Raw genomic sequence first — 22,925 nt, forward strand, 5'->3', positions numbered from 1 at the left:
CTATTAATACTAATGTTGCTATTCATTTAGAGATTTTTACGTGCCTACATGGCATACAGCTATGTAATACGTGCCGTAGGTGGTGCTGTTTTATTTTACTGTTCAAGTGGTTTTAAATAGCTGACAGTTTTTGGTAACGGATGTAATGATTTTTACGCGCCAGCATGGCGTACAACTTTGTAATTAGCGTCATATGTGGCGCTGCTGTGTGTTAATGGTTAGTGATTTAAGTATTTGAGTCTTTTTGGTAAAGATTTAAAAAGTTCTATTATTTTATTTGCTAATACTGTTTTTTGTTGTTCAGGTTTAACGATTTTTACTTGTCTACATAGCACACAACTTTGTAATACGCGCCATATGTGGTGCTGTTGTGTTTTACTGTTCAGTAGTTTTAAATAGTTGACTGCTTTTGGTAGAGGATTTAAAAACGTAATAATTTCATTGTTAACTTGCACGGTTTCACATTTAATGATTTTTACGTTCCCAAATGACACACATTTTGAAGTACGTGCCGTATGTGGCGCTGCTGTGTATTACTCATCGGAGATTTTAAGTCTTTGACTCTTTCTGGCAAAGATTTTAAAAATTATTAATTGTATTGCGGGCATGTACGGTTATTGTATGAATTGTTGTATTCCAGATAGTTGGAGAACATTTAATAAATGAAATGGTCTCCTATATCCTGATAGGGAGCCCCTTCCCGAGGTTTCCTAAGGACAGCGGAAGGAGTAAACTGCCTGTTACCTGTATGCACGCTAAATGTACATCGCACATTTTTGACATCTTCGGAAAAGCCATTTTCGACTTTGTTATGTAAGTTTAAAATGATATGTTTTGTATCTTTGGCATATGCCTAAGAACTTGGTAATATCTGTGTTACGGAGGAGGGTAAATTCGGTTTTCTGTCCTGTAGGTTGATTTGAAAACGGGTCAAGGCCCGAAACTAGTCATCGAATGAATAAAAAGTAAAATATTTGCAACTTGGAGTCGTTTTTCGTTCTATTAATTAACAGAAGTTGCTCACCCGAACTACTCCAGCACCCTGGAAGTTCGTTAATTTTAGTTTAGCCTGGCAGTTTTCTATTTAAACATTGCCTGTTGCCGCTTACTTGTCAAAGCCGAAACAGAAGCGTCGGCCATCCATACTTTATAGTGACAAACAGCCCTATTCAAGGGAAAAAAGTATTAACTTTCCCACATTTAAAAGAAATAGCTAAACTAGCTTTGCCTCGGGACGCCTGAATGCTTCTTAAAGTAGACCACCAGCTGTCGGACATATGTGTCTATAAATTTTACTCGAAAATGTAATTAGACGGAGTACACTTTTAATAAACTAAACAGTTAGTCAAAATGGCTGACGACAAGTAACCCACAACATAAATACCTTTCTTAACGAAACGTAGTTTTACACTTTATTTAAGTACGTGATAAAATTGTTTATCATCGACTGCATAGCACGTTGGCAGTTGATGTTCGAGAGAGAGAGATGAACAGATGAAAGTACGTGTTGGATCATATGTCGTTGCATGCTGTGGCGATTCGATGGCGCATGTCGTCAGTCGTAGTTGGGATTCATGATAGACAGCATCTTTCAGTGCTTCCCATAGAAATAAATCAAGAGGAGTGAAATCATTGCCATTGTACTGCAGTAAATACTGAATGAAAACGTCAGGAAACTTTTCATTCAGTATTTGCGTTGCAACACGGAAAAAGTGGGCTGGGCAGCCGTCGTGTTGGAACGTAAATACACTATCGCTTATCTAATGGCACCTCTTCCAGAAGAACAGATATAATGCTCTTCAGAAAGCGTGCATACGTATTTCCACTTAACATCCCTGGGATGAGGTAGGCCCACAAAGGAATTTCCTATGATGCCGCAACACATGCTTACCCTTCACGGTTGGTGCTGTTATACCTGACGGAACCAGCGAGCATTTTCAGCTAGCCCAGTAGTGCATGTTACGTAAATTTACATTACCGTGGTTCGTAATTGTTGCTTTGTTGGTATAGAGCAAATGCTGGCGAAACGTAGTGTCGTCTCCCAAGCGATGGAGGGAAAACCATCAAAATTTTAAATGACTTTCGAAATCACGTCCTCCGAAAGCCTGATGTAGTGACGCATCATAGGGGAGCGAATTCATGTCTATGCAAGATGCGGAATGATACTTTTCTGTCTGATGCCACATTCCTTGGCAATACGACTCATGCCACCATCCGTCATTTAAAAGTAGCATGTCTGTCTTCTCCTCAGTGATGTATATGTCTGCGTCCAAGAAATGTTGAAGCAGGCATGACATGCAGACAAGTAAACAGTCGAAAGGCTTGATACAACGAAGTAGCCTACCACGAGCGTGTTCAAAACGCAATAGCCGATTCCGACAAACTTGTTTTTCAGTTTTAGAACATGTCTCGGATTGTTTAACAAACATTAACAAGAACGATAACACTGTACTCGTCTTTCCAAGTGCTTTCGGATGCCTTTAAACAAGTATATCATTCTATTAAAAAAATCGTACTTGCTTCAATATCTTGATCGATACAAAAGTTAAGACTTTATCACACACCAAAGTGCGTACATACCCCTTAGCGTTCCAGTATTTGCCGAAAACATTGTTTAAACATCTGGAATTGTTAACGAAATAAATAAACAAAAAATGCAACGATGTTGATAAATGGTGAGATACTGTAGGAAATGGAGCAAAAAAGGTCATATGAACGTATGACCAGAAATGCGTTCCACTTGAAGGTGGAAATGAAAGATCTTTAACAGTATAGGTTTCAGTGAATGACAGCACGCATAAGAACACAGCAGGTAAGAGGGAATTTTCTGACTGTTCTAGTATTTTAGCTTCACACTCAACAGACAATCGTCAATAATCCCTGGCCACACATTGAGACTGAACTGGTGCCGATGGTTTGCTTCTATCATAGCGTGCGGATTGCCTGTAGCCCGCAGTTGTAAGTTATGAAGGTTGTCAATACCGCCTATTGTAAAATTGGGCTCAGGTGTGTATAGGACGGACAACATAAATTGCAGCTCTTTGGTGACCTGTGCGACGACCAGTGACAAAACATTAGCTGCAGTGGTTAGGTCATAAGGTGTGCACACGTGATACGGATAGTGGCAGTTGTCGTGGAGGTTTCACACGGTCGTCTAGCTTACTACATGCAGGCGGGCCACCTGCCTTGGGCTAACGACGGGATCATGTTGCATTCGTATTGCGTTCAACACCTTTTATCTCCACCATCAAGTGGGTATACCTCCGGCCCTATTTCAGTATGAACATTTTTGTTCCTTACTCTCAGGCATCATTTGTCTCCATTTGGTAAAATCACGTTAAAAAAAAAGTGGCTCTGAGCACTATGGGACTTACCTTCTGAGGTCATCAGTCCCCTAGAACTTAGAACTACTTACGCCTAACTTAGCTAAGGACATCACACACATCCATGCCCGAGGCAGGATTCGAACCTGCGACCGTAGCGGTCGCGCGGTTCCAGGCTGTAGCGCCTAGGACCACTCGGCCACACCGGCCGGCAAAATCACCTTGAACAAACAGACTGAAGATTAATAAAACCAACAAACTGCAGCGACGGATTCCCAACTGGAAATGGAGGAAAAAAGGCCCCATGAACAAGTGTCCGAAAATGCATCGTTGCCACAGTAGATGACGCTGACGAATGAATGTTCCTCTGACTACATGCTGTGTCTGTAGCCCAAAGGTGACAATTATGCACACTGATGATGCCAGTTCTGATCATGGTTGCTTCTTCGGTAGAAAGGATTGATGACAGAAATCCTATAACTGTAATGGTCTGCTACAAAAACCATCAACAACATCCTTCCCGTAGAAGGAAATCCGCTGCTGATAAACCCTGCACTCGCTGCAGGTGATGGGATAGTAGCGGTTGTCATGCAGGATACACATAGGCATACTTTGGCTTACATCATGCTGGCCGGCCACTTGCCTGGAGCTTGTACTAGGGTTTGTCTCAATATCCTGTAGAACTCGGTCCTCCAAATCTAGTGTACGCACAGTCCGCCACCTCCATGCACGTTCGTCTGTCTGAAAGGACCAATGATCACACAAACGTCCAAAAAAGACTTCAAATGTTGTGTGATGTGGCTGGCGCCTGTGAGGGTACTTGTTCTGGTATAGCGGTGCTGCCTCTCGATCGTTTCGATCTGCTTGGCCGTACACAGACACGATCTCGGCTTGTTTCCGACATGAATATAGGACCATTCTGCTGCTTACAGTTCGCTTCGTCAATCACACAGCACGCAACATACAGTAACACAAGGCACGTATCAGATGAACTATCATTCGTCAGTGTCATTTACCGAGGCGACGATACATTTTCGGACACACGTTCGTAGAACCTTTTTTCCTCCTGCAGTTTGTCGGTTTTATTAATGTTTCGCCTATATATGAGACGGGAAGAGAAAAGCGGATGGAGGAGGAAAAGACTCGCCCAGTGATGGTTGGGCAGGGGACTAGCGCTCCCATGGAGCTGATCAACGCTGCTAACCTTCTCATAATGTACAATCAGCAGGCCTGATGGCGGAACGTTACTCATGTTCGGGAAGTGGAGATTTCCGAGTCGTAAGAATAATACAAGCCTTCATGAGAAAAAAAAACTACAGCTCAAGGTGATCTCCAAGCAGATGGGACAGTTGGCAAAAATGTCTTTAGCGGGCAACCTGTGGGCGCTCTCCACACCCCAGTTGTACTTGTCTGCATGTAACGAAGCGATTACCTGACTATGATTACAGCCTGCCATCTCGGCTACTTGGGTTCTGGCGTTGTTCAGTTTCTCGTCTGCCACCATTTGGACATCTGGCCGGAAATGAAACTCTTTGCGAAGTTCATCCAGCCACGCCGCTGCTAGCTCTGGCACAAACAGATGTTTCCTACAAGAGAAAAGAAAGAAATATTTCACTACACAGGTGCTCGTAGTTAAACAATGTAGTATAGTTCATTTTTTCATAAAATAACTTTAAAATTTCTTGATAAGCTTCCACAGATGATATATACTATACAGAGTGATCTCGCATGAAGCAGAATGTATCATCTAGACTCTATAGAACAGTAAAGAAGAAAGATGAAATTTCATCGTCCCCTTGACAACAAGGTAATTGGAGACGGAGCACTATCTCGAATTTGGGAGGGAAAGGGATCGAAGTCGGCTACGTCCTTGCAAAAGAATCGTATTGGAATTTGCTTTAAGTGATTTACGGAAACAACGAAAAACCTAATTCTGGATGGCAGGGACCGGCGTCCTCCCTTCTACGACTTCAGTGACTCACCACTGCGCCGCCTCGCTCATTAGAACAGAGACCCCGCCGCGACAGTGCAGTGGCGTTGGGAATATAATACTACGGACGCGTAAAATATTCGATGTCTCGTATCATCAACGTTATTAGCCCTCAAGGTAATCTCCAGTGCTAACAATTCACTTTTGGATAAGTTTATAAAACTGATTTTAGTTAAGGTTTCTTTCGGAATTGATCGAAGCATTGATGTCACAGTCCTTTGATTGTGTACTACAAAAGTGATTATTGCATGTCCGACTATAAATCGAGTTACTACCATCACAAACAACACAGTTTTTGTGAAAAACAATGGTTCAAGTGGCTCTGAGCACTATTGGACTTAACATCTGAGGTCATCAGTCCCCTAGAACTTAGAAATACTTAAACCTAACTAACCTAAGGATATCGCACACATCCATGCCCGTGGCAGGACTCGAACCTGCGACCGTAGCGGTCGCACGGTTCCGGACAGAAGTGCCTAGAACCACTGGGCCACAGCGGCCGGCGAAAAGCAATGGATGATCCGTTTAGTTACATCTTCATGGTTTTTGACATTAGCATTGTCCACGCTAACAGTAATCGATTTTGTCTCACTTGCTCGATGTTGTCTGCCGTCAGTAGTTATGGTCTGAATGTGGAGGATCGTCGAAAGTTTCCCCTTCCTTCTCAAAATATCCTGGATTATTCGTTAGCACATTTTCTGCTCATGGTTTCTGAACCGTCGGCATTGTCATTTCTTTCCCCTTGATACAAACAACAAATTTAATGACGTCATCAGCAAGGCCTATCTGTGAAGACTTTTGCTAACTTTGGATGATTTCATAACGAGGTAACTACGCTCACTGCCTGTAACCGAAAAGTGTGTAATTCAACTGCACTATTAATATTTATATCTGTTAAATATCAATTTTACTGTTTATTTGCGCAACGGTTCTAATTTTTTTATGATGTAACCTGACTGCAAAAGGATGCTTCCCATCACATTTTTAGACGTTATGGTTTATAAAAAAACACATTGTACTTTGGGACACAGTGTTCACCGAAAGCCGACGCACACAGATCGATATCTGCATTCTAAGAGTTGTCATCCACCACACCAACGCAGTGGCGTCGTTAGGACTTTGGTACGCAGAGCAAATGCCATTTCCGACGTCGACAGCTTAAGTCAAGAACTTGCGCATTTGATGGCTGTTTTTAAGGAAAATAGATACTCCGTGAAGCAGATTCGTCGAGCTGTGGAGTTTGGACCATCTCTCGAGGTGTGTGAAGAGGAACATAGATCGGTGGCCTTTCTTCCTTATGTTGGAGGCATATCGTTTAAGATTGGACGAATTTTAAGGAATTTTAACATTAAGAGTGTGATCCGTCCGCCTTCTAAGATTGGTGCACTACTCGGCTCTGTCAAAGATGATTTGGGGCTTAGGAAACTCGGTGTATACAAAATTCCGTGTCAATGTTGTAAGGCTTACATTGGCCGTTCGATTCACACAGTTCATTACAGGTGTGTGGAACATCGCCGTCATACGAGGCTATAACATCAGGAAAAATCAGAAGTAGCAGAACACTGCTTAAATGAGGGACACGGTATGAAATTTATGAAACTGTGGTAGTTCCCAACATTTCCGGTTTTTGGAACAGTTTCTATATAGAGGCGATTGAAATTTAATCAACAGAGTCAATGGGTTTCCTCTTAGCAAGAATTGGAATCCTTTATTATCTCGCATCAAAATTAAACGTTCTTCGATGCGGCCCTGAGTGCGATATATCGTGGCCACCAGTGTTCTACTAAGGGCGGCGCCACCTCCTTGTCTTGGAGGGCAGCAACCGTGATGGGCGGCGCATGTGCCCTGTACTGAACGGTGGCCTATATAGGACGTCGATTCGCAGCCTGGCGTCAGTTCTCAGCGAGATTCATCAGCAGAAGCAGCATTCTCCTGAAGATGGCGACCAGTTGGATCTCCGAAATATCGAGTCAAGTTGATTTTAGGATCCGGCAGCAAACCCGAAGAGACTTGCAAAAGGAGATGTTAGTGAAAATGTGTCCGATGTGCAATGATTATTCTTGAACACTGTATTCCACAGGTTTTTTTTATTCCAAGAGTGTCATGATTTGTCTTCTACACTTGAAAAAGTGTCCTCCAGCCCAAGCGAATGATGCATTCAGTTTTACTTGCAGCAAGTTGGTGAGCCATGGTTGAGAGCGACGCGTCTTTCTTGTTGATGATTTGTGGAAAAATGATGAAATGGAAAAAGAAACACACAATCATTTGTTTTAAGTTGTTGACTATTATTTGCACTTTTTTGTTGGCACCAACTGTTAACATACAAGACTTATGCGGATTGCACAACACTGATTAATCATAGTCAACAATTTGTCAAAGAAAATCTGTTCCATTATTTTACTTGCAATACTCGCGTTTTTCTTGCACCCTCAATGTTTTATCCCAAACGTTTATTTCATCAACATTTTGGCATGCACTCCCACGTCACTCGTCGTTGTTCCTTTCACTGCTGCTGTCCGTTTCGCTCTTAGACACTGCTCTACTGTCCCTTCTACCGGGTGCGGCCAACTGCATTACACGTCGTGCTTACGTAAACAGCCCGCAAGGTTTGACACCAACAAAACATGCGCATTTGACGTGATTGTGAGAGAAACCCAATACTCGTCTGGAGAATTCCTTTTCTTTTCTGTACTTTTACAGTCAAACAGTTACATCAAAAGGGGTACTGATTGTGAGTCCAGTTGCGAATTTCAGCATTCATTTACACTGGGTGTCCCGAAATTCTCGAGCCAAACTTCTAGTACTTGTAGAAGGGAGCGAGTAGGATTCCATATCGGGAAACGTCGTCACGATGCTACAGCGCGTTGAAATTACAGGCACCGACGCCTGTAAATGTGTGGTCATCAGTCCCCTAAAACTTAAAACCACTTAAACCTAACTAACCTAAGGACATCACAGACATCCATGCCCGAGACAGGATTCGAACCTGCGACCGTAGCGGTCGCGCGGTTCCGGACTGTAGCGCCTAGAACCACTCGGTCACACCGGCCTGCTATGCAGGGTGATTCCGTAATATAATTCACCTTTACTGTACTGGGACAAACAAGAGTGAGCGCACTGTATGAATAGCTATCAAGATCCTTGGTCTGTGTTTAGTTTTATCTGTGGTTGACTTGCTAGTTCGTCAGCTGTGCAGCGCTGGGACATTCTAATTTGAGACGTAGTAGCGTGCAGTTGAGTTTTTCAGAGAAAAAGATCTGTTATTTGTAAATTTAGGAGAAGTTATCTGGAATACATTATTATAACACTTCCTTGTTCTTTATATTGATGGAGAAAATTTTGGAGGAATTTTAAAGGGATGTTTGCCATTTTTGTAATGAGAGAATTTTATAATTGTTAGTCTTCTTATATCCTGCTGTCTTTTTCTCAATAATCAGAGTCTGAGTTCTCATAAAGGATTTTCTTTAGAGTAAAACTCACCTCCATGATTCATAGTAAACTTTGAAGATTTTGTTGTGTGTGTATTGCAACTTACGTCACACGAATTGTTTCTAACAAAGAAATTTAGAGTAGATTATTTATCTTCAGCTGCTCCATCTAATGATTTGTATTTGCTTTCGAGAACGTAAGTATTCCAGACACAAAAAACGGCATGCTGAGGAAGAGGTAAGTCACTTTTATTTCAGGCAGATTTCACCTTTCTGTAATTCAAATTTTGCATTTCATGTAGTTTACAGTTTTATTTCACGTCACTGTTCACATGCGCAACACAGGGCCAACCAATAGTCAGTTTCGCTCAGCAATAGAATACGATACCTAAGTACACGTTTACATCTACATCTTCATTTATACTCCGCAAGCTACCCAACGGTGTGTGGCGGAGGGCACTTTACGTGCCACGGTCATTACCTCCCTTTTCTGTTCCAGTCGCGTATGGTTCGCGGGAAGAACGACTGTCTGAAAGCCTCCGTGCGCGCTCGAATCTCTCTAATTTTACATTCGTGATCTCCTCGGGAAGTATAAGTAGGGGGAAGCAATATATTCGATACCTCATCCAGAAACGCACCCTCTCGAAACCTGGACAGCAAGCTACACCGCGATGCAGAGCGCCTCTCTTGCAGAGTCTGCCACTTGAGTTTGCTAAACATCTCCGTAACGCTATCACGATTACCAAATAACCCTGTGACGAAACGCGCCGCTCTTCTTTGGCTCTTCTCTATCTCCTCCGTCAACCCGACCTGGTACGGATCCCACACTGATGAGCAATACTCAAGTATAGGTCGAACGAGTGTTTTGTAAGCCACCTCCTTTGTTGACGGACTACATTTTCTAAGGACTCTCCCAATGAATCTCAACCTTGTGCCCGCCTTACCAACAATTAATTTTATATGATCATTCCACTTCAAATCGTTCCGCACGCATACTCCCAGATATTTTACAGAAGTAACTGCTACCAGTGTTTGTTCCGCTATCATATAATCATACAATAAAGGATCCTTCTTTCTATGTATTCGCAATACATTACATCTGCTATGTTAAGGGTCAGTTGCCACTCCCTGCACCAAGTGCCTATCCGCTGCAGATCTTCCTGCATCTCACTACAATTTTCTAATGCTGCAACTTCTCTGTATACTACAGCATCATCCGCGAAAAGCCGCATGGAACTTCCGACACTATCTACTAGGTCATTTATACATATTGTGAAAAGCAATGGTCCCATAACACTCCCCTGTGGCACGCCAGAGGTTACTTTAACGTCTGTAGATGTCTCTCCATTGATAACAACATGCTGTGTTCTGTTTGCTAAAAACTCTTCAATCCAGCCACACAGCTGGTCTGATATTCCGCAGGCTCTTACTTTATCAGGCGACAGTGCGGAACTGTATCGAACGCCTTCCGGAAGTCAAGGAAAATAGCATCTACCTGGGAGACAGTATCTAGTATTTTCTGGGTCTCATGAACAAATAAAGCGAGTTGTGTCTCACACGATCGCTGTTTCCGGAACCCATGTTGATTCCTACAGAGTAGGGTATCCAAAAACGACATGATACGCGAGCAGAAAACATGTTCTAAAATACTACAACAGATCGACGTCAGAGATATAGGTCTATAGTTTTGCGCATCTGCTCGACGACCCTTCTTGAAGACTGGGACTATCTGTGCTCTTTTCCAATCATTTGGAACCTTCCGTTGCTCTAGAGACTTGCGGTACACGGCTGTTAGAAGGAGGGCAAGTTCATGAGGAGAAAGTTTTTGAAATCTCACACACACACAAATTTTCTACGATGATGGACACGGATAAATGTATCAATCTGAAGTTAGGGTCCCTGGTTTGGAAATGAACGAGAGCTATGATCATTTGTTCATCTTTGCTAGAGTGAAACACACCTCCCTTATTGAACAAGTGCTCGCAGCTATTCACGTATGCATTTTAGAGCCCATGTTTACTAGACATTGTTTCTTGCTTTTGTCCATACTACCATCTCTGATTGTTACATACCCCACATTCTTAGCAACAACAGTAGAGGTACATTTATTCACTGTCAAAGGTATCAAAACGATTTTCGCTTGTGACTTTCGATTCGTTCGCTTCGGAACCAGGGACCCTTACCTCAAATTGATACGTTTATCCGTCTCCATCATCCTAGAAAGCTGATAATATCATTACGGAATCACTCTGTATATAAATAGATTCACTGGCGCCAGCGCCTGGAACTTCGACGCTTTGTAGCATCATTGGTTGACGTTTCCGGACATGGGTTCCTAATCAAAATATTATGTACTCACTACCCTCTACAAGTCTTAGAAGTTTGTAACGGGAATTTCCGAACACTCTATATATAATGAATGTTAATTATCCGTTCATTAATGGAGATGTGAGCTAACATCTGAGTTCATGGAAGGTTCAAAAATGGTGGCTCTGAGCACTATGGGACTCAACTGCTGAGGTCATTAGTCCCCTAGAACTTAGAACTAGTTAAACCGAACTAACCTAAGGACATCACAAACATCCATGCCCGAGGCAGGATTCGAACCTGCGACCGTAGCGGTCTTGCGGTTCCAGACTGCAGCGCCTTTAACCGCACGGCCACTTCGGCCGGCTTCATGGAAGGTATGATTCACTTAAAACGTGGCTGCACCTAATCAGATGAAGAAGTTCGTTTTTCCAATTACACTGAAGGATGGGTTGTGAGAAGAATACTTGCCAAGAAACAACTGCTAGGGGCGGACCATCAAGATCTGACCATTGATCGATGGAAACATGTCGCCCGGTCAGATGAATCACACCAGGTTGAGGGTTTTGTTCAATACACTGTCAACCAACTGAATGAAGCATGCAACGCATCATGGATGCAGGCAGGTAGGGGTAGTATTATGCTACATGAGGGGGTATGATAATCTCTGGGGCTTCTATTAGACCTGTTGTAATAATCGAAGACACCATAACAGCTGTGGATTATGCAAACATTTTTGCGGACCCATGCAGATTCCCGTGCTTCACGTGTTCCCCGACGGCGATGTATAACAGTCCGTATCACAAGGCCAGACTCATGCTACAGTGGTCTGAAGGGTAAGATAGTGAATTCACGTTGATGTAGTATCTACGAAACTCTCCTGATCTGAACACGATGGAGTACGTCTAGGATGTTACCGTGCACAGTAAAATACGGTAATTTACGAAAGTTGTGTGACCTGCGCATAGACTCGTCTGATCTGAACACGATGGACAAGACTACAAAAATGTAGCAAGCACTTGTCGAATCCATGTCACGCATAATCTATGCCGTATTGCCTTCCAAAAGGGGGAGCGAGGAGCAACACGCTAGTAAGGAGGTGATCATAATATTTTGGCTCATCGGTGAAGGTTGGAAGAAGAAAGCATCTGGAAGAAATTTCTACGTCTGTTTGATCAGTCGTAATTAAGGAAAAAACATGCTTAACTGCAGTTTTGGCAGCTATAAATGTGCCACGACACTTCATTTAAAGATTATGGTGATGGTAGTGATACACAAGGTGTTAACCAAAGGGCAGTTGACCAGTAGGAACCATTTCAGAATGGAATATACGTCCTCCAGCAGGACTAGGTAGGGTTCACGATCTAAAATGACTGACGGTCGTCCTCACAAATGGCCGACATGGCTCTGGATGATTCGGGGACCGTGACGGCGCCGCTCCACTGTTGTTTGAGGCAAAAGCTTTCGCTGGACAGCCACGCTTTTCCAGGCCTGGGTCGGACCATCGGGACCATGGAGGACCAGTGTATTGAACGTAAGCGTCATATACGCTTACAACAGCCGAGCAAATATTCTACAACGTAACACCGCCTTTGTACCGACTAACCTATGAAATGTAACAAAAAAATGGTTCAAATGGCTCTGAGCACTATGGGACTCAACATCTTAGGTCATAAGTCCCCTAGAACTTAGAACTACTTAAACCTAACTAACCTAAGGACATCACACACAGCCATGCCCGAGGCAGGATTCGAACCTGCGACCGTAGCAGTCCCGCGGTTTCGGACTGCAGCGGCAGAACCGCTAGACCACCGCGGCCGGCGAAATGTAACAACGTGGATATCCTAGCCCGCGTTTGCAGCTGTTGGATTAATGTTAATAAGGAGGCAGTTAAGATTAAATCATCGAGTGTTCTTATTAGCAGAAGTAAAGGTTCACGCTTAAATCTCGTTCCCTCCTTAGCCAAACAACAGAGGTACAGGCTTGATGTTGTTTGCTTACTTTCTGATAATTAATATTCACTATCGACAACTTCTGATGTTGCGCGTCTTTGCTTCTATGGTTACTCTACTTGAGTATGTGTGTTGTCTTTCTGCATATGCCCTACATACGCACCAACCGACCCACAAACTGGACGTGTGTAGACATTCCTCATCGAGATGTCGGGAGGGTAGGAGTACCCGACAGCCGACCCTTCGCCCCCCTTCCTCCACCCCATCCCCCTCGCGAAAACTTCGTCTTTTGTCACTGCACATGGGATTAAATGCTGTTATAATATACATGACAGGGTGCGAAGCTGACATAACTTTAAGGAGAGAGTTTCTGGAGAAATTTAGAGACTGCAAATGATTGTGGGACACGTCGTGCGAGGAGCACAGCAATATACATGCAAGAAATAAAGCACTTTTTTTTCATTTTCTACGAGTCTGTCATGGTTTCGTATGCCTTACACAGAGAATAAAAGTCCGTCCACCTTCTGTAGTTCTGTTTTTATATTTTATTTCCGATACTTAAAGGAAATAAAGTCTAAAAACGGAAATATCGACATGCAAAGGTCGTTACTTCATAAAATATACTTCTTTCATTGTTATAAATGGTGAGAAGTCCGTCCAGCCTATATCCAAGCCCTCTGCTATGAAGAGAAGAACTTGGCCTATTTTTTTACAGGCCCAACGGTTGCCATGTGCTTCGTTTTTTTTTACATATCTTCTGTTGTATTTGTTAGATGAAGTGCGCCACCACCATGTATAGTCTTTCTTCCTTGAGTTTAAAATGAGTTTCTTAAACTTTCAGATCATCTTTTATCCGACATAAATAAATAAATAAGTTTACATGAATTTCTTTTTATTTTGTATTACCACGAAGTATTTCCTAAGTCACTACAAACCGCGTTGCGGGTTTCAGGAATCATTTTAGAAAATAAATCGGTAAGGGGATTACAACTGCACTGAATCTGAGGTCGTCTTTACTTCTGCCAGTCGCTAGGAATCAATGTAGCAAACAGCCTCTCCCCTCAGCTTACAGCCTCTCTCATGACTATTCTTTTTCGTCAAGAATGGTTTCATGATATTCAACAGCTCCGGAATGCATGATCCATACTACAATTAAATAATTACGAAAAATCATCGGATCCCTGCTGCTTAAGTAGCAGAATGTGGGAGAATTTCTTTCCTTGCATTAGTCACTTCTTTGCCCACGGCTTTCTCTTGGCTTTTGTTGGCCTTCTTACCTCTAAAACAGCCAAGGCAAATCGCCATCTTTGTTCCTGTGTGAAACCGAGCGGGATCTCGTATACCATAACGGACTTAAGATAAACAAATCAGAACAGGGCGGCCTGTAATCACTGAGTACAGTCGGTCGGGAGGTGTGTAGGCTACCACGAAATTGTCGGTCGGTCGGTGTGCACCTGTCGAAAAACTGGCGGTTGGCGAAGACGCCATCCGGCTGCATTTGTGGACTGAATTTTGGAATGTATTTGCTTCTGTTACCGTATGCTTTCAGTTCGCTATTAATTATGAAAACCCCTGTATAAATCAGCGAGCGGCATATGCGGCACTCGAGCCTTGATATTTGAGTAGGCACGAGTTAGCCGGCTGCGCTCGCCGACGCGCCGCGTGCTCCGGCTGCCGCAGGCAAGGCCAGGCGAGCGCAGCAGGGGACGAGTTAGCTGACGCTGACGTGGCGCGCTCTACCAGTTTTGTGACGTCACTTCCTGTTATTTTACGTCGAGGAGCCATTTCGTCACGTGAAACACAAATTAATAATGAGTTGTCTCTAATAGAATGATCTCCTCCACGCCAGCCAACATATCCGAAAACATCGATCATGTGAAACCCAACTCGCACTTGTCTTCCATGATGTACTTAAAGCTTTTTATCAAGGCAGGAAGGTACGTGCAGTATTTCTTGATATCCGAAAAGAATTTGACTCAATGCTACACCTACGCTTATTGTCAAAAGTATCATCAAATGTCGAATCAAGTGTAATTTGTGACTGGATAGAGGACCTTTGGTGAGGAAGAACGCAGCATGTTATCTTTGGTGGAGAGTCATTGTCAGATGTAGAAGCAACTTCGGGTGTGCCCCAAGGAGGTGCTTTGGGACCCTTACTGTTCATGTTGTATATTAATGACATTGCAGGCAATATTAATATTAATTTTGCATATGATGCGGTTGTCTGATCCGCCAGGTTAGCCGAGCGCGCTATCGCGTGCTTCCTGGTCTCGGGTAGGCGCGGTGGCCCCGGATCGAATCTGCCCGGCGGATTAATGACGAGGGCCGGTGTGCTGGCCAGCCTGGATCTGGTTCTTAGGCGGTTTTCCACATCCCTTAGGTGAATACAGGGCTGGTCCCCACGTCCCGCCTCAGTTACACGGCTCGCAGACATCTGAACCCTCTCGCACTATTCCATGGACTACACTAGTCGCAGCCAGTTGGGGTACACTCATTCCTCCACAGGGGTACGGTTTGGAGCCAGGAAGGGCATATGCCCACCCCTTCAACTAACATTGCCACATCCAATTAACCATGCCGACCCCACGTATTCGGGGGAAAAACGGCACAAGCAAAAGAAAAAAAGATATGATGCGGCTGTCTATAATGACGTACTGTCTTACAGAAACTGCATAAATATTCAATCAGATCTTGATAAGATTTAAATTTGGTGTAAAGACTGGCAACTTGTTTTAAATGTTGAAAAATGTTGTGCACTTTCACAAAACGAAAGGAACGTAGTTCTTATGACCATAATATCAATGAGCCACTGTTGGAATCGGCCAACTCATACAAATAACTGAGTGTAGCACTTTGCAGGTATACGAAATGGAATGGTAGAATACTGGGGAAGTGGAATCAGACTATAAAGAAGAACGCTTACAAATCACTCGTGCGGCCGGTTCTAGAATATTACTCAAATGTCTGGCACCCATACCAAATAGGACTTACAGGAGATTCTTATTTAACACACACAGAGAAGTGCAGCGTATGTGGTCACAGGTTTGTTTGATCCGGGGAAAAGTCACAGAGATACTGAAGAAACTGAACCGCCCGACTCTTTAATATAAACGTCAGCTACTCCGAGAAAGTCTACTAACAAAGTTTTAAGAACCAGCTTCAAATGATGACTCTAGGAATATATTACAACCCCCTGTGTATTGCTTACATAGGGATCGTCAAGATAAAATTAGCACGCACAAAGCCATTTGATCATTCTTCCTGCGCTCCATAAGTGAATGGAATGGGAAAGAAGCTTTGCAGAATACAGATGTAGATGTAGTCGTAGAACTTCTGCGATATTTGGGCAACGTGCTACTTAATAGAACCAAGAACGTCCCCCAGAACGGCCCACGCGTCACAAGCAGAAAGCAAGACGATATACTGTATTTGTTGGTGGGTTTTATGGTATACTTTACACCCTATGAATATATGCTGTTTCTAATCATCAGCACATCGAATGTCTCGAGAACGAATCATTATTGGTATAACTGTTTGTAATAAAATGACGGGAAACGTCATATTGGTGGTAAAAGAATGCTCGTATTTAGTTGTTTTCGCGCTGTACTGGCCCCGGATCGAATTCGCCCGGCGGATTAATGACAAGGGCCGGTGTGCCGACCAGTCTGGATGTGGTTTTTAGGTGGTTTTCCACATCCCCCTAGGTAAATACCGGGCTGGTCCCAAAGTTCAGCCTCAGTTACGCGAGTCGCAGACATTTGAAACACTTTCGCACTATTTCACAATCTACGCTAGACGCAGACAGTTGGGTACACTGATCCCGTCTCGGGGGGTGGAGGGCGGGGGGGGGGGGGGGGAAGGGTACGAGGTGGCGGCAGGAAGGCCATCCGGCCACCCCTAAAACTAACACTGCCAAATCCGTTGTAACCACGTCGACCCTGCAATCGCTGCGGGATTTAGGCGTTAGCTAAAGAAAGTTGTTTTCGCGCTGTAGCTCGCGTGTTATGGGAGTAAGCCGTTTTAAGGAAGGCAACCACGCATTGAAGATTCATGAAAACGTGTCATTCTTGTTATGATTTTTTATGAGTAAGACAGCTGCAGCATAACGCAGTTGCTTGAGGCGCTACGTTACGGAACCGAGGTCAAACCGGAGAAGCGTTCGTGTCCTGCTTTTTTTTTCACTTTTGCTTTTTCTAAAAGGTTGTGGCTCTTTCTTATGAAATTAAAAGAAATAATATCTGTAATATCTGATGTTATGTAAATATAAGTGCACTCTCTGTCAAGAGTGAGTGTGTTCCATCTGATGACCTTTTATGATCTGGCGTCCTTACTGAGTGGACATGCATCTTTCATTTTTGTCTTATTACATGCGTACATGTCCAAAGGAACATTGCATCGTAATTCAGAACAACATAGGCACTGCACTGTCGTAATGCTAGTTACGTTGTTTCGCCTGTGGGTACATAAACAGTAACTTCTGTATCCGTGAAGTAATAAGACAAAAATGAAAGATGCATGTCCACTCAGTAAGGACGCCAGATCATAAAAGCTCATCAGATGGAACACACTCACTCTTGACAGAGAGTGCACTTATATTTACATAACATCAGATATTACAGATATTATTTCTTTTAATTTCATAAGAAAGAGCCACAACCTTTAAGAAAAAGCAAAAGTGAAAAAAAAGCAGGACACGAACGCTTCTCCGGTTTGACCTCCGTTCCGTAACGTAGCGCCTCAAGCAACTGCGTTATGCTGCAGCTGTCTTACAGGCACTACGGTGACTACAGCCGGGCAAGCGACTTTCAATTAAAATGTCTCGCCTATACAGAAATACACATAATTGATGTACGGATACAGGTTGCAGACACTTGGTTGACGACATGCGGAAGTTTGGGGTCTGGCAGTCAGTCGTGCTCAGATAGCCAAATGGTAAAGCGACTGCTCGCGATAAGCGGGGGGGATCCGGTTCGAGTCCCGGTCCGACACAAATTTTCACGGTCGTCATTCCATTGTACAGCTGATGGTTGCCCATATTCGCAATTGCGAATACATATCATGTATGTTTAGCATATGGTCAAGAGAGGAAGTGTGGCTTTTAACAAAATGGTTCAAATGGCTCTGAGCACTATGGGACTTAACTACTGTGGTCATCAGTCCCCTAGAACTTAGAAATACTTAAACCTAACTAACCTAAGGACATCACACACATCCATGCCCGAGGCAGGATTCGAACCTGCGACCGTAGCAGTCGCGCGGTTCCGGACTGCGCGCCTAGAACCGCTAGACCACCGCGGCCGGCGGCTTTTAACAGGGCTAACTTAGGAATTCTACGCGCGTCCATTTTCATGAAAAAATCGTATGGTTTGCGAGCCAGAGATGTCGACAACGGCTGCTGGAGAACGCTAAGAACCCGTAATCACATTAACCAGATAGTTCCATGTGGCGATAGTGCTGTGTCTCGTGGCGCTGGATGTCCCGTCTGCATACAGGTCAGCGTTAGGTGCCTCGTCCCGTGTGCCGACGGCTTAAAGGGCAGCACAGGACGCACCCGCAGCCGCGGAAGTGACGCCAACGCACATAAAGAGCGTGACGTCTATCCCGCAACACAAAAACAGTTTCTGCATCCTGGTTGTGCTCTACATTGTGCTGCACGCACAATTTCAGGCTGACGCAAACGCAATGATATCTGTCACTAATCAACAAATGCACCGTCGTTTGCGAGTTGCATCCCTGCTGCTTGCTCAATATCAGAACAATCAGTAGATTACTATCACCGGACAGTTCAGTGTAGGCCAAGAAAATTAGATTCAAAAAAGAGGACGCCTTGGAACAATTTGGTGTCGCTCACGAAACTGTTTCTTATCACTCAGCCGGCCGAAGTGGCCGAGCGGTTCTAGGCGCTACAGTCTGGAACCGCGAGACCGCTTCGGTCACAGGTTCGAATCCTGCCTCGGGCATGGATGTGTGTGATGTCTTTAGGTTAGTTAGGTTGAAGTAGTTCTAAGTTCTAGGTGACTGATGACCTCAGAAGCTAAGTCCCATAGTGCTCAGAGCCATTTGAACAATTTTTTTCTTATTACTCAAGCATGCTGCCGTTATGATTAATCGAGTTTGCCCTGATTTCAGAGTATGTCTTCCATTTTGAAGAAATCTCGAAAATGTTGCACCATTTCAGTTATCCCCGATTTGTCAGAAACTAAGCTATCAGTTTAAAAGTGCACACGGACATAAAATACAGAACGTTAAATTATGAGTCGATTAAGTAATAATGCGTTTCAATGCGATATAGAAGTGCAGAAATACTGCATCAAAGTAGTCTTCCCAACTTCTATTGAAAACCACGTTTTCTCTCCGAAATACGTTCAATATCAAAGGAACGATCACACTCCAAGCAAAATTTTATAGCTCCAAAATAGCAGAGCGTCAAATTTGCTTTTCAGGAATTGGAAGGAAAAGAAAAAAAAAACATATATCGCTGACTGTACAGACATTTGAGGAACCGTCGCACTTGTCACAAACCGATCTCGCTGACTTCGATATGTCGAGCCGTTGGCCACTCAACCACTGCATTCTACAATTCTTCGAAGGCAGAACCCGACACTCAGTCCATCACATTCTCTTGCACATCTGTTGCACCAAACTCATAGCATCAAACCTCACACATACAGGGTGCAGAAAAACAAGCTGATAATAAGGTTGGGGCAAAGAAGGGAACGTCGAAACCAGCAAACTTTTTCAAATGTCTTTGTGTCTGAACTGCGTCGTTGTGGAATTAACATCATAAAACGACATGTCATCCGCGACTAGGAGTGTGTCCATTTAAGCTAACTTGCACCAGCCAACACCTGTTATGCTAAAGAGAGAAGTTACTAATTAAAATAGCTGAAAATATCGGTTGCAGCTGAATACTCAAGGCTAGACAAACTTCAAATTCGTGTCCATTCTTGGTAAAATTAAAAGAAATTTTTCTGTGATGTGTACTACGTAAAGCTGCACTATTAAATTAACGACACTAAAAGTACAATAATGCCTTTAATTCGTAAAGACAGCAAGCAGCAGCTTATCACATCCTAACATGTTCATTTACCGGACAAACTTTCCGAAGCAAGTCGCTCACTGGCTGTCGTTTTACGTCCTTGGCTCCACAACGATGCACTCCAGACCTTTAGTTACCTACAGCTACATCTGTACTCCGCCAAGCCACCTTTCGCTGTGCAGTGAAGTATACATTGTTTACTAGTGTCACATCCCCCTCTTCCTGTTCCAGTAGTGTACGGTTCGCGGGAAGAACGGTTGCTGGTAAGCATCCGCATGGGCACGAATCTGTCTAATTTGCGCGAGATATATTTAGGAGGAAGCAATATAGTGGTTGACTCTTCGAGGAATGCGCTCAGAACTGTCTGAGCGTCTCCGCGACGCTTCGTGCTAACTGAATGGCTGAACTTGGTGGTGGAACAGGCAGGACAGTCCCTTGGCAGGATATCTTATCGTTCCAAGAGCTTCTCCACAAGCACTGTTCGATGCGGTCACGCATTGTCGTCCATAGTAATGAAGTCAGGGGCGTAAACACCGCTGAAAAGACGCACATGGGGAAGGAGCAGAGTTTCACAGTAACGTTGACTGGCGATTGTACCGTGTTCAAAGAACTGGTCGCCAGTATGCCCATGCAGCATTATGTCTCCTCACACACCATAACCCTGGACCACGAAAACGATCTCGTTTGAGAATGTTACTGGTTACCTTACGTGTCGCCACTTCTCGCCATTTGAGGGTATGTGCAGCGTTCACCTATTAAGTAAGGTCACCAGGGGACCACCATGAATAGCGGTGACTTCAGTGTAATTATTGTCTGACACTCCACTCCTTATCACATTCGTCAGGTATCAGCAAAAACACCCTGTGAGTGCGTTAGCGTCACTAGAATAAATTACTGGGGTGAGGAGTGAACCCTTATTCTACGACAGAGCATATAGGTGTGGTGGTGGTGGTTAGTGTTTAACGTCCCGTCGACAACGAGGTCATTAGAGACGGAGCGCAAGCTCGGGTTAGGGAAGGATTGGGAAGGAAATCGGCCTTGCCCTTTCAAAGGAACCATCCCGGCATTTGCCTGAATCGATTTAGGGAAATCACGGAAAACCTAAATCAGGATGGCCGGAGACGGGATTGAACCGTCGTCCTCCCGAATGCGAGTCCAGTGTGCTAACCACTGCGCCACCTCGCTCGGTCCTGACTAGCAGAAATAACACTGAACATAACAATATCAAATTTAAATAGAAGGTTCTTTACAAGATTTTTCTTACATCTAGACAGTGAAGCACTGTCTGAGTTGGCCAATATTACGTCAAATCATCCGATTCCGGTTCTATGTTCAGTACTATTTAGGATGACAATCAAGTCTACAGAGGATGGTTAGTTTTCGTAACAAGATATGCAAAACTTATTCAAGGTTGCTCATGTTCACAGTGGACGCAAGCTGCTGATCCTATAATTTTACGCTTCTGCCAGCGGTATTTACCTGTAGCTGCGACTTGTTGTTGGCTGAAAATCCTATAAAAAGCTAATCAAAATCTTTACTGATTTTATCAGCTGAGACTGCCCTATGTTTCTCGTTAGGCGAGAAAACATGCACTCATCCATAGTCTGCAAAATATGGCGATACACACGAGCATAGATGGAGCAGAGTGTATACTACAACGCCCTCTCAGTTCTCGCAAGAACAATTAACTACGTGGCTGTTCCCTTTCTCCACTATCGGAGCACAACGAATCTTCACCTAATTCCTAGTGTTCACAAAAAGTTCCTCTTTTGGCGTCATACAGATCGTGATGCGCCCTGTTCTACACTTCACTCTGGTTCAGAGGAGAGTCCCTGAAGTTTTCAGTATTCTGTCTTTCTTAGCAAAAACTGTCCCTCCCACCTGTGTCCTTTCGTACTTCGCATCATGGCATGGGAGCGTTCCTTTCATCTTGTGGAAACTACCCCCACCAATCGTAAAGGGCGTACCTTTAAACTGCGCCGTGCTCTCGCCACTTCTCCTTCTTCCGAGTTTATTTCAGCCAAATGGACATTTTGTGCCCGCTACTGACGCCTAGAAGTTACACGCGTACATCACGAGAGCAGCATGGACCTTTCCAGTGATCAGTCAATGCGACTCTCTTTTAAGGGCGTGTCCGGTCTTTTTGTATCCATCTGGAAATTTCCCAACGCAATTTTCTAAAGAATTTCTCCATCGCAGGCAGCGCTGGGACGTTACCTGCTCCCTTCGATATACCATCTGGTGCGTTCGTTGTCTCTCCTATCAGAAGCCTTTTGTTGTATGCGGGCCGTGGATGTGCAACTTGAGTCTGTCCCAAACTAAACCATTCCTTCCAGCAGCTTTTTTCACCTTTTGCTCGTTGACATGTAGGATTGTAGGATTTGGGTTCGGTGCGTTAATACTGTCGAGTCGAGTGCCATACCTTTCTGCATTACATACTGTACATTTTGATAGGCAAAACTGGTCACCCAAAGTATGTCAGGTGACGTATCCATCTGTTTGTTACGATAAGTAAAATCTCATGTAAGGTGCGAAATTACATTCATTCAAGCTGACACCTTACAAGTGTTTAAATAAAACTGTCATTTCTGTTCGACTCAATGCAGTTTTTATGTTCAGTTATACTCTAGCAACTCTTTGTCTGTATGGCCCAAGTTTCATCGAGCTATGTTACTTGGCAGTGACACATTATGCGAAAAATACTTTCATCCTTAAACGCATATCTTAAGAAAAATGGCTCTAAGCACTATGGGACTTAACATCTGAGGTCATCAGTACCCTAGACTTAAAACTACTTAAACCTAACTAACCTAAGGACATCACACACATCCATGCCTGAGGCAGGATTCGAACCTGCAATAGTAGCAGCCGCGTGGTTCCGGACTG

General features: G+C 43.8%; 1 protein-coding gene across 1 annotated transcript in view; it reads right to left on the reverse strand.

The window, feature by feature from the left end:
- Positions 1-22,925, reverse strand: part of LOC124594234 (galactoside 2-alpha-L-fucosyltransferase SEC1-like) — a 50,438-nt gene that overhangs the window by 22,223 nt on the left and 5,290 nt on the right. Inside the window, exon 4 of the mRNA XM_047132599.1 lies at positions 4,756-4,909. Coding sequence (XP_046988555.1) covers positions 4,756-4,909 — 154 coding nt within the window. The remainder of the gene's footprint in view (positions 1-4,755; positions 4,910-22,925) is intronic.

The sequence above is a fragment of the Schistocerca americana genome, chromosome 2 (genome assembly GCF_021461395.2).
Source record: "Schistocerca americana isolate TAMUIC-IGC-003095 chromosome 2, iqSchAmer2.1, whole genome shotgun sequence".
In the NCBI taxonomy this organism is placed as follows: Eukaryota; Metazoa; Arthropoda; class Insecta; order Orthoptera; family Acrididae; genus Schistocerca; species Schistocerca americana.